At 37.4% G+C, this 10,908-nt stretch overlaps 2 protein-coding genes across 7 annotated transcripts; one reads left to right on the forward strand and one right to left on the reverse strand.

Annotated features, from left to right (window-relative positions):
- Positions 1 to 1,599: 1,599 nt before the first annotated feature.
- On the reverse strand, positions 1,600 to 4,698 carry LOC130591075 (uncharacterized). Its single transcript, XM_057393979.1, has 5 exons — positions 4,104 to 4,698; positions 3,843 to 4,032; positions 3,123 to 3,777; positions 2,207 to 2,338; positions 1,600 to 1,803 (listed from the first exon to the last, which is right to left on the reverse strand). Exons 1-5 carry the CDS (start codon positions 4,696 to 4,698, stop codon positions 1,600 to 1,602), a joined length of 1,776 nt encoding a protein of 591 aa, XP_057249962.1.
- A 3,204-nt stretch (positions 4,699 to 7,902) lies between these two features.
- Positions 7,903 to 10,822, forward strand: LOC104907512 (elongation factor 1-delta). 6 transcript variants are annotated; one of them, XM_057394231.1, is made up of 7 exons: positions 7,922 to 8,169; positions 8,267 to 8,338; positions 8,600 to 8,714; positions 9,124 to 9,159; positions 9,249 to 9,336; positions 9,448 to 9,571; positions 10,571 to 10,822. In XM_057394231.1, the coding sequence occupies exons 3-7, from the start codon at positions 8,668 to 8,670 to the stop codon at positions 10,639 to 10,641; spliced, it is 366 nt and encodes a 121-aa protein (XP_057250214.1). In that variant the 5' UTR covers positions 7,922 to 8,169; positions 8,267 to 8,338; positions 8,600 to 8,667; the 3' UTR covers positions 10,642 to 10,822. The 6 variants fall into 6 exon arrangements, 4 of the variants coding, with proteins under 4 accessions (XP_057250214.1, XP_057250212.1, XP_048498850.1 ...); XR_007273293.2 differs by having other exon boundaries at positions 7,903 to 8,338; positions 9,083 to 9,159; positions 10,509 to 10,822; XM_057394229.1 differs by having other exon boundaries at positions 7,922 to 8,338.
- Positions 10,823 to 10,908: the final 86 nt, after the last annotated feature.

The following is a 10,908-nucleotide window of genomic DNA, read 5'->3' on the forward strand; positions in this document are numbered from 1 at the left end:
GAAAGGGTGAGGAAGAAGGCAAATTAATGGGGGAATTGACCATGGCTTCCTCTTCTTCTTTTTGCCTTTTTGTTTCCCAACCAAAAATCAGAAAATTTTCCATACTAACACTCTTAAACGTGACTTAATGAAATATTGGGTGAAATGTTGACATTTTGTACTTTAAGTGAATTATCAACTATATTAGCCTTCTTTTTAACTCATGAAATCGTAAATTATAAATTATCGTCATAATTTAAGTTGATAAATTTTTATGTTAAAATTCTATAATCATTTTATCATATGTTGCTTAATTAGTGGAACGAATAAAATAAAATGTATTCTAAGTACATTATTATGTTAATTATTCACTTAAATATGTTTAAGATTTTTGGGATATTACATCCTTACCCCCTTAGAAAAAGTTTCGTCCTCGAAACTTACATAGCATTATCAAAAGGATAATATCATGCATTCATAGACTTGAACATTCATACATAAGTTTTCAGAAGCACATAATTAAACACATCAAATTAATCTATTCAAACAAGTGAGGGTATTTTGTTCTCATCTGATCCTCTGCTTCCCAAGTGGCTTCGGATGACGTGTGATTAGCCATAAAATCTTAACCATAGGAATTACTTTGCTTCTAAGTCACTTTTCCCTACGATCAAGAATTTCAATCGGTTTCTCTTCATAAGTCAAATCCTTCCTTAGCTGCAAAGGCTCGTGTCTGATCACATGGCTAGGGTCTGGTATATACTTCCGCAACATCGACACGTGGAAAACATTATGAACTTTATCCAAGTCTGTCGGTAACGCCAAGCGATAAGCTACTTCGTTGACTCGATCCAAAATCTCATATGGACCAATGTACCTCGGACTTAGCTTACCAGTTTGACCAAATCTCATAATACCCTTAGTAGGCGAAATTTTCAAAAAAACATGATCACCTACTTCGAACTCCAATGGTCTCCTTCGGTGGTCTGCATAACACTTTTGTCTGTTCTGAGCAGCTTTCATGCTGGCTTGAATTAATCGTACTTTTTCCGTTGTCTCTTGTATCAAGTCAGGTCCAATAATTTGAGCTTCATCGATGTCACTCCAACACACGGTGTACAGTGCTTCATATGGTGCCATTTGAATGCTAGCTTGATAGTTGTTGTTGTAAGAAAACTCAACCAATGGCAAGTATTTCTCCCAACTTCCTTGAAAATCCAGAATACATGCTCTCAACATATCTTCGAGAGTCTGAATGGTCCTTTCTGTTTGACCATCTGTTGCTGGGTGAAAAGCGGTACTAAAATCCAGTCTCGTACCAAGTGCCTTTTATAATTCCTTCCAAAACTTTGCTTGGAATCTCGAATCACGATCTGACACAATAGAACTTGGCACTCCATGCAATCTGACAATTGTGCTCATATATAACTCAGCTAGCTTATCCAAACTCCAATTATTTCTAATGGCTAAGAAATGTGCGGATTTTGTCAGTCTATCCACAATGACCCATATAGAGTTCATTCCTCGAAATGATGGTGGCAACCCCATGATAAAATCCATAGAAATTGAATCCCATTTCCATGCAAGAACATCTAATGGTTGCAACAATCCTGCAGGTCTCTAATGTTCGATCTTTATCCTTTGACAGGTCAGACATCTTGACACAAATTCTGCAACTTCTTGCTTCATATTGCTCCACCAGAAGGTCTGCTTTAAATCCTTGTACAACTTTTTTCCTCCAGGGTGAACAGAAAAAGGATTGTTGTGAGCTTCTTCCAGAATTCTCTTTTTCAATGCCTCCTTATCTGGAACACATGTTCTACCCTGAAATCTCAACGTGCCATCATCTTGGAATCACAGAATCCCGGTGATTTTCCCTTCTTCACATCACTCTTTATCTTTTGCAACTCCAAGTCTCCATCTTGCGCCTCTTTTTTTTTCCAACAAAGTCGGCCTCACTCTAATGCGTACAACTGTGCTTCTATTTTCGGTTGCATGATCTCCACTTTCATCTTCATCAAATCATCATTGACCTCTTTCGGCAAGGTTAAGGTTGTGTTTAGGTAGGATTTGCGGCTTAGAGCATCAGCTACGACATTAGCTTTGCCTGGGTGATATAGGATCGACATCATAATCCTTTAGGAGTTCAAGCCATCTACGTTGCTCAAGTTCAATTCCTTTTGGGTAAAAATGTATTTAAGGCTTTTGTGGTCGGTGAAGATCTTACACGGAACACCATAGAGATAGTGTCTCCATTTTTGAGAGCAAACACAACTGCGGCTAGTTCAAGGTCATGAGTTGGGTAGTTTTGTTCATGAGGCTTGAGTTGACGGGAAGCATATGCTATAACTTTATCATTCTGCATCAACACACACACCCTAATCCATGCTTAGAGGCATCGCTATACACAACAAATCCATCATTCCAGAAGGGAGAGTAAGAACAGGAGCAGTGGTAGACGCTTCTTCAACTCTTGAAAAGCTGCTTCACATTCATCACCTCCATACAAACTTAACCGTCTTCTTTACCAATGAGTTATAGGCATGGCTATCTTGGAGAAATCTTGGACAAATCTTCTATAATATCCAGCTAAACCATAAAACTCCGAACTTCAGGCATTAGTGGGTCTAGGCCATTCCATGATAGCTCTTATCTTTTGTGGATCAACCGAGACTCCAGTATCTGAAATGATGTGCCCTAGAAAGGCAACTTCTTTCAACCAGAACTCACATTTCTTCAACTTTGCATACAACTTTCTTTCTCTCAACACTTCTAACACCTTCCTCAAATGTTCTTCATGCTCAATTAAGTTTCTTGAAAACACCAAGATATCATCGATGAATACAACCAAAAACTTATCGAGGTATGATTTAAATACTCGGTTCATCAGATCCATGAAGACAGCAGGGGCATTGGTTAACCCAAATGGCATTACTGTGAATTCATAATGACCATATCGGGTCCTGAAAGCAGTTTTTGAAATATCTTCTGGCTTTATGCGGAGGTGATGATATCCGGATCTTAAATCAATCTTGGAGAAGTTAGTTGCACCTCGAAGTTGGTCAAAAAGATCATCAATACGAGGCAATGGATATTTATTCTTGATGGTGATCTTGTTCAACTCTCGATAATCAATGCATAACCTCATGCTTCCATCTTTCTTCTTGACAAATCAACTGGTGCACCCATGGCGACACACTAGGTCGAATATACCCCTTCTCGAGTAATTCATCTAGTTGCTTTTTCAGTTCTTGTAACTCAGCAGGTGTCATTCGATAAGGTGCCTTGGAGATAGGAGCAGATCCAGGAACGAGGTTAATGCTAAAATCTATCTCTCTTTCTGGTGGCATGCCAGGTATCTCTTCCGGAAATATATCAGGGTACTCACAAACTATCGGAATATCGGATAATGAGGGTTCAGGTTTGGTTAGGTCTACCACACTACATAGGTATCCATAATGACCCTTTGAAAGTAACTTGAAGGCTTTCAAGGATGAGATGATTTCAGGTTTGGGTTGGACTTTTCTTCTTCGATAAGAAACCTTACACCCATCTGGCTTCCTGAGGGTTATTTCATGGTTAAGGCAATTTATGTCCGCTTTGTACTTCGACAACCAATTCATTCCCAATATCACATCAAAGTCGGTTAATTCAAATTGAACGAGGTCTACTTGAAATTCGCATCCTCCTATAAGAATAGGGCAATTTCTATACATGACATCACATAAGATGGATTCACCATTAGGGATGGTGACAGTCATGGCAGAGAATTCAGAGCATGGTTTTGCATTCAAGCTTCTAGAAAAAGCAGCAAATATAAACGAATGGGAAGCTCCAGAATCGAAAAGGACATAAGTAGGTACAGAGTTGACAGGAAAAGTACCAGTAATGACAGTTTCATCTGCCTCTGCTCTTCACGCTGCATCATAAAGACTCTTCCAGCCTGCGGGGGTCCACGTGGAGGGTTCTTATTTGCGTTGCCTGCATTTCCACCATAGCCAGAGTTCTGGTCGTTTCTTTGACCACGATTCACAACATTTCCACTTCGCAAATCTGGAATTGGACAATTTCTGATCAGATGACCTGGTTTACCACATCGATAACCCTGATCACTTCCCTACGACATTCATTCGTCATGTGGCCTTGTCTTCCGAATTTGTTGCATCGAGGAATTTGCTTCTGATCGTTTCCCGAATATCCCGTGTTCGGCTTTTTGTTGAAGTTGTTGTTGTTGGAGTGGCTATCATGAGGTTTAGCTTTTCTTTTTCCACCCTCATACACTTCCTTTCGCAGCTTCATTTTCCTTTCAACATTGATAGCCCGGTCATATAGCTCTTGATAGGACTTACTCATGTTTGCAGCAAGCTTTTCTTGAAGGTCCAGATTTAAACCTCCTTCAAATTGATTCATCCTTTGACGATCCGTAGATACCAGATCAGGAGCAAATCGAGCTAACTCATTGAACTTCACAACATATTCCAGAACCGACATACCCCTTTGCCTCAGATGGATAAACTCATATTCCATTTGGAGTTGCAGAGAGTGAGGGTAAAACTGGTTTCTCATAGCCTCCTTTAGGCCTTCCCATCCAAATCCAGGTTGATTCTGCATCTCTCTAGCAGTCTTCCACCACAGATCAGCTTGCCCTTTTAAGTAGAATACAACAAAGTTAACTTTCCACTTGTCTGGACACTGGGTGGCATCAAAGAGTTTCTCCATGCCATTCAATCATTCCTCGAACTTGGTGGGATCAGGTTTTCCATCATAAGTAGGCGACTTGTGAGCAGAAAACCTTTTGAACATATTGGAGCATTCTTCCTGCTCCGTCTTGGCCCTTGGTCGGTTTCCTTGTAGGAATTCCATCATCAGCTTCATTATATCCACCTGATTTCCGTTAGCATCTTCAGGTGTTTCTTCGAAAACAGGGTCACTTCGCAAGGTATCTAACCTTTGCCTCATTTCTTCAAGTGTGACTTCAGGCCCATGGGTTCCACTTCCTCCATTAGTAGGTCCACTTTCACTTGTTGCCATGTTCTAAAACATCACATATCCCATGTGCCTAACATGTTAAACGAGGCATAGACGTCATCGTAAAAATAATATAAAAAAATATTCCCTTCCCGATCCTAACACTCATTTTCATTTTTAAACACTTATTAACTACACCATTTAGTATTCATATTATTATATTATGTAAACCGTATACTTATGGTGATGACTCTCGTTTTACTAGATTACTTTACCATTTTATTCACTAATTTAAGTAAAACCTTTGAGATTTTACTTGAGGCATCGAGAACCGTTGCTCTGATACCAACCTGTAACTCCCCGACCTCTAATTGTCGTTGTTAAGTTAATTAATCAATTATTAGCAGCGGAACCTAGATAGTCGGCGCGTTACCGCCGTACTTTCCATGAGGAAAATACAAGGCGACGTAAAATCATAAACTTAAACATTTTTGTAACATGAAGCATAATATAGATCCAACATTAGTCTTGATTACCAGAACTTAGTTACTAATCAGAGTTTCGACATAAACTTAAATAAAACCATGAGAGTCTATATAAACTAGATATAAAACATAAAACAAAACGTCGTGAGCCGAGGCTCAGTAACTACTACTCTAACATCGTAAATTCATTTCACATCATTTTAATTAAAAACAGGAAGGATAGAATAAGTAAAACATTTCACAAACATATCATATCAGGTTACATTATCTTCTTTATCATGTTTATCATCATATATCTTTTACTTTGGTAACTTGGCTAGTACAACGGAAGGGACGTCTCCCCAGAACATAGTAACATCATAAATGAAAGGCAGCCACCCGAGGACAAAAGCCCTCACTAAACGGAAGGTGGCGTTATTTGCCCAGAATGTGCGGTGCCACCCGAGGACAATAGCCCTCACTAAACGGAAGGTGGTTAACCGGTCGGAAGGTACGTGCACGACCCGGGATAACAGAGTACTTGCCAAGAACCGTCTTTCACTTGAATTTATCATGTTTCATTGGTTTTAAGCATAACATCATCATCGTGAATAATTATATTAATTCATTTCATCATAACATCATCATCATCATTTCATAGCATCATATCATCATCCATCATAAAACATTTCATTTCCCGCAATCCATACATAAAACATAATATTAATCATGATCATAAAACATACTTTGAAGGGGAATGCGGGTGTTAGCAGTAGACGTTACCTCAATTCCTGCTTAATAACCTTGATAGCCGGGGGAGGCTTGTTATATCCTTTATCTTCCTTAATCTATTCAAGAATAATTTTATTAATGAACGTTTCGTTATTTAGCTTTTAAGCCTACATATTAGTTTAGCGTTTATTAAGGTCATAGCGGTCATTATAACGTCGTAAAGGTCTCCTTAAAGGTCATTATTTCTTAATTGTTAATAACTTTTTAATTAAGGTGACTCTTTAACAGCTAATTAATGAAATAACTCATTTAGCTATATTTTTAGAAATTATCGAAACATTAAAGTTATATTACTACATATTATATAACCTTTCAAAAACATTTCATTATTCTAGTTCATAGTTAATAACTAATTAGTCGTCCATTAATAAATTAAGTTTAAAGTTATAATAGATCCATTAACATTAATTTAATATTAATTAGTCATTTAAAACTAACAAGTCAAGTAACTAATTACTATAAGTGAATTTAAGTATTAGTGAAGTACTCATAACTTAAACTCAATTATAAACAACAAGCTTAATGAATTATTTTTAATTAGTTTTAGTTAACTCAAGCAACTAGTTTAGAAATCATGAATTATAACCCAATAATAGATTACAGTAAATAAGTTAGGTGGTTTAATAAAACTAACTAAATCAGTCCACTAAAGCTCAATATATTAAAGCAACAAGATTAACTTAAATGATTTAACTAAGTAAATTCAGATTATAAGCCCAACATTATACTTAACTTAATAATTAAACTAACATAATCTAATAAAATACTAAATCAGCTTTAGTTTAACTCAATTAGCCCATCTAATATTAAGTAGCTTAGCTAATAATATAAAAGGTCAGATTTAAGCCCAATTAATGTACATGCAACACTTGAATTGAGTTAGTTCAAGTTTAACGTACTAATACGATTTTTGAAACCCAACTAAGTCCACGCAATAATTAAACTAAGTTGGTTTAACTAATTTGATTTGGGCCCAATCTAAACTAACCTAACATTAGGTAGTAATTTGGGCTTGCATTATAAACTAAGGAAATCAGAAATTAAAAGGAGAATATCATCACCTCTGCTACTAGGAGCAGGGAGGACGAAATCAGCCTGAGGGATGGACGCCGGCGAGCAGCAGCGACAGTCTCCGGCGGTTCAGCGCACGCGATCGTCGGTAGTGCCGCGCGTGCAGCGGCGTCGCGCGAAGAAGAAGAGGGGCGAGAGAGACAATGCGAGGAGAGAGGGAACGTGAGTGCTGGCGGTTAGCGGAGCTCCAGCGGCGGGTTGGTGACCGGCGAGTGGCGACGAGATGGAGGCGGGACTGGGCGCGGCGCAGGTGGCGCGCGCTGTGGCCGACGGTGGTCGGTTGTGGGGGGCGAAACAGAGGAGAGAGAGAGAGAAGAAATTTGGGTTTTTTTTTTATTGGGTTTCTTTTATACTAGTGGAAAAAACTGCTTTTGCTACTTATCAAATGTTTTGGTTGTCTAATCAACCCAAGCATTTGTGAAAATTTTAATAAAAAAAATTCACAACTGCTTGTGTTGATTAGTCAACAGGAGCATTTGATGTCAAATGCTCCGGTTGACTAATCAACACAAGCAGTTGTAAATAAGTGCTCCGCGCCTCTAGTCAATCAACCCGAGCATTTGGCTGACTTTTTCTTATAACTAATTAATTCCCCCTACTTCCCTCCCTCTTCTAATGAAATTACTGCTCCCCCAGTATTTCACCTTTATGTTTTCTCCCTCACTCCCTGCCTTCATCTCCTTCCATACTCAGCCACCGAAATGCCAACTACTGCCATTCTCTCCATCTCCTTCCATACGTTCGTAGAAACTCTGAATTCGGACGATGGATCCCCCATTTCTAGGGTTTCCAGTTCAATTTTCACTCGCATACTAAAGTGATTTGAATTTATTTCAACCCTCTCTCATATGAAAAGCAAGAAATACGCGGTCTAAGTTCGCCACGATTCTAGATTGTTTGAACTCCTATCTCTATTCTTGTTTTCTCTCCTTTTTAGATCTTAAACCATAATTCCCTAATCCTTCTCGCTCTTCTTTGAAATCAACAATTAGGGAGGATTTTTGGCAAAGTTAAATCAAGAGGAAGAGAAGGGCGAAGATGTTCGACATTCAGAAATGACCAAGGTTCGATTTTTTGGTAATTTCTTCCTTGTTTCTTCTATCTCGTTCTTGGTTCTTGATTTTCGATTTTAGATCTAAGTTCGATTCGTTAATTCACACAACACTAAGAACCTAATTTTTGATTTTAGGCTTTTAATTTTAGTACTTTCCTTTTTTTGGTTTTCTAGATTTGGGAATATTTTTAGGGTTTTCTTTGGTTTCGTTTTGGGTTTTGTTTGTCAAAAACTTTATCACTTACCTTGATTCCCATTCCGGCCACTGCAGCAAACCACTGCTGTTCCCATGCTGCTGTTCCGGAGCATGTCAAAGACGAATTAATTGAGCTCCTGCTGATGCTATTAGAGATGCGTTTAAATTGGAGTTTAATGATGAATGTAATGTGAGTTTCAGTAGTACTTATTTATTTGGCCTTTATGGATCTTTCTATTTTCTTAATTTGAATTTGTAACATCCCAGAATAATATGAAGTTTGGGGGTTGTTTTTGCAATTTATTGTTACTATTAAATTTAAGAACAAATAATAGTTGAACCATGATTGAGTGGAAGATAACTATTTTTATTACTTAATTTGATTAATCTTTTAGTCGGTATATTTTTCTATTGTTTGATTGTGGTGCTTTTTTGATTGATATACCCGTTACCAATCTTCCAAGGATGATCTCACTTGTTTTCTGTTGTACCTAATCTTTGGTTGTGGTGCTGTACCAAGCTTTCTTGATTGTGGTGCTTTTTTGATTGATATAACAGTCGGTATATTAATCTTTGGCTTCCTATGTCAACGTATCTAGGTGGTACAAACATATCGATGCACTTTTGAGGATCTCGTAAGATCGTCTCTCTTTGATCATCTTTTGATTGTTTGATTTGATCTATGGGCATTGCTTAAACAGTAATGGTTTTTTTTTGTGATTAGTGGTGTGTCTGGTGAGGGATCAGGTGTTACTGTTGAAGGTAATGCTCCTGCTTCTGATGTCGCTACACCTCCAGCAGCTGACTCTAAGGTGGTACTTTATGTTCTTGGGTGCTTTCAGTATTTATATGCAACTGTTAATTCTTTGTCTGTGATGGTTCTGTGGTTTAGTTTCTCACTACTGTAATTGAAAATTTGTCAGACTTCAGCTGCTGATGATGACGACGATGATGTTGATCTTTTTGGGGAAGAGACTGAAGAGGAGAAGAAGGCTGCTGAAGAACGAGCGGCGGCTGCTGCTGCTAAGCCCGCTAAGAAGAAAGAATGTGAGTATTTCTACTGTCTCGATTTTTGTAGAAACGAATGTGTATACCTGAGAAACTCTCAACTTATAACTTGTAAACTTGCTATGCAAACACTGCATATCACACTGGTATCTTCCAGAATTGTAGGGAAAGTAACTTCCCAAATCATCTCTTTATACATATGTGAATTTTTCAAGGTGTTTAATTGATATTTATCTTGTGTTTTGGACCACACTTCACTGATGTTTGATTCAAGAGTAATATGTGCCCTGCTAGTTCTCTACTTATATCATCACTTGATTCTAGTTAGCTTATGATTTTTTCATGTGGGAAAATCTTGATGTGTAGTTGTCCTTTTCTCCTTTGCTTATAACTGTGTTTCTTGTCCTCTTTTAAATCTCTTTACTTATGGTGTGAAATAAGAATTTTTGATCTCTTTACTTATGGTGTGAACAAGAAGGCTTATTAAGTATTGTTGTACTGTGTAAGGCAGAAAATACAGAATATACAAGAACTTTGAGGCTTTTGTTTTCAATTCTTCCTTTTCTCTTTGTTTAAGGGGATAAAAACTTGAAAGCTAGGACATAGAAGAATTACCTTACTTGAGACCCACTAACTTCCGCCTTTCTTACATATTCTGGAATGATTAATTTAAAGTCTTTCTATTGATGACTTCCTATGAGTTGGAGGTGATTTATAAATTATGTAAACCATCTCAATTCTATGTTTCAATGTTATTATTTTCGATTTATTAGAATTTTAAGAGGATAATGTCCTTTTTTAGTACCTTTCGCAGCATGGGTAACTTCCTTTTGTTGTATCTTATTTTCTTTTTGTTATGAGATCAAAGAGCATTCTAATCTTAATGCACTCTGCTGCTGGAGTTGCTTTCTAATCTTAATGCATTTTACTACATTTTGATATTGTTATATTATTTGGTTTGTCTCATTTGGTGCAGAGGTTGTTGTGGTGTCTTGAGGAGCAGGTTTTGAATCAATCTGATGGTGATGATGTTTTTAGGGTGTGACAATGATGAAGAAGCTATTGCAAGGATGGAAGAATCACCATCAGGCAAAAGGGTGACTGGGTGACAAGCATCTTTCTTTAGTTTAGATTTATAGTTCTTACCTGTTTTTCACGGAACTTTTTGTAGAATACTAATGGTGTCGTGAAGGCATATAAGATTTTTTTTGCAATTATTAGCTAGTTGTTTATACTTGTGTCATGGCATATTAATTTTTTATTTGATTAATAAAATTTCACTTTATATCCTTTTTATTTATTCTTTTGATTTTTATAAAAGTAGTCTTAGGGGCTGCCACACTAAAAGCTACTTGTACAGAGTAGCTGCTGAAGCT

This window comes from Beta vulgaris, chromosome 4 (assembly GCF_026745355.1).
Source record: "Beta vulgaris subsp. vulgaris cultivar EL10 chromosome 4, EL10.2, whole genome shotgun sequence".
Classification (NCBI taxonomy): domain Eukaryota; kingdom Viridiplantae; phylum Streptophyta; class Magnoliopsida; order Caryophyllales; family Amaranthaceae; genus Beta; species Beta vulgaris.

Excerpts from the sequence above, each read along its gene's own strand:
- LOC130591075 (XM_057393979.1), bottom strand. The coding sequence starts at position 4,698 with ATGGAGAAACTCTTTGATGCCACCCAGTGTCCAGACAAGTGGAAAGTT. Across the intron at positions 4,033-4,103 it reads AGGCCACATGACGAATGAAT|ATTTGCGAAGTGGAAATGTT; the intron begins GTCGTAGGGAAG and ends GTCCAATTCCAG. Across the intron at positions 1,804-2,206 it reads CTATCTCTATGGTGTTCCGT|GGTAGAACATGTGTTCCAGA; the intron begins GTAAGATCTTCA and ends TTGAGATTTCAG.
- LOC104907512 (XM_057394229.1), top strand. The coding sequence starts at position 8,668 with ATGCTATTAGAGATGCGTTTAAATTGGAGTTTAATGATGAATGTAAT. Across the intron at positions 9,160-9,248 it reads GATGCACTTTTGAGGATCTC|TGGTGTGTCTGGTGAGGGAT; the intron begins GTAAGATCGTCT and ends TTTTGTGATTAG. Across the intron at positions 9,572-10,570 it reads GCCCGCTAAGAAGAAAGAAT|GGTGTGACAATGATGAAGAA; the intron begins GTGAGTATTTCT and ends TGATGTTTTTAG.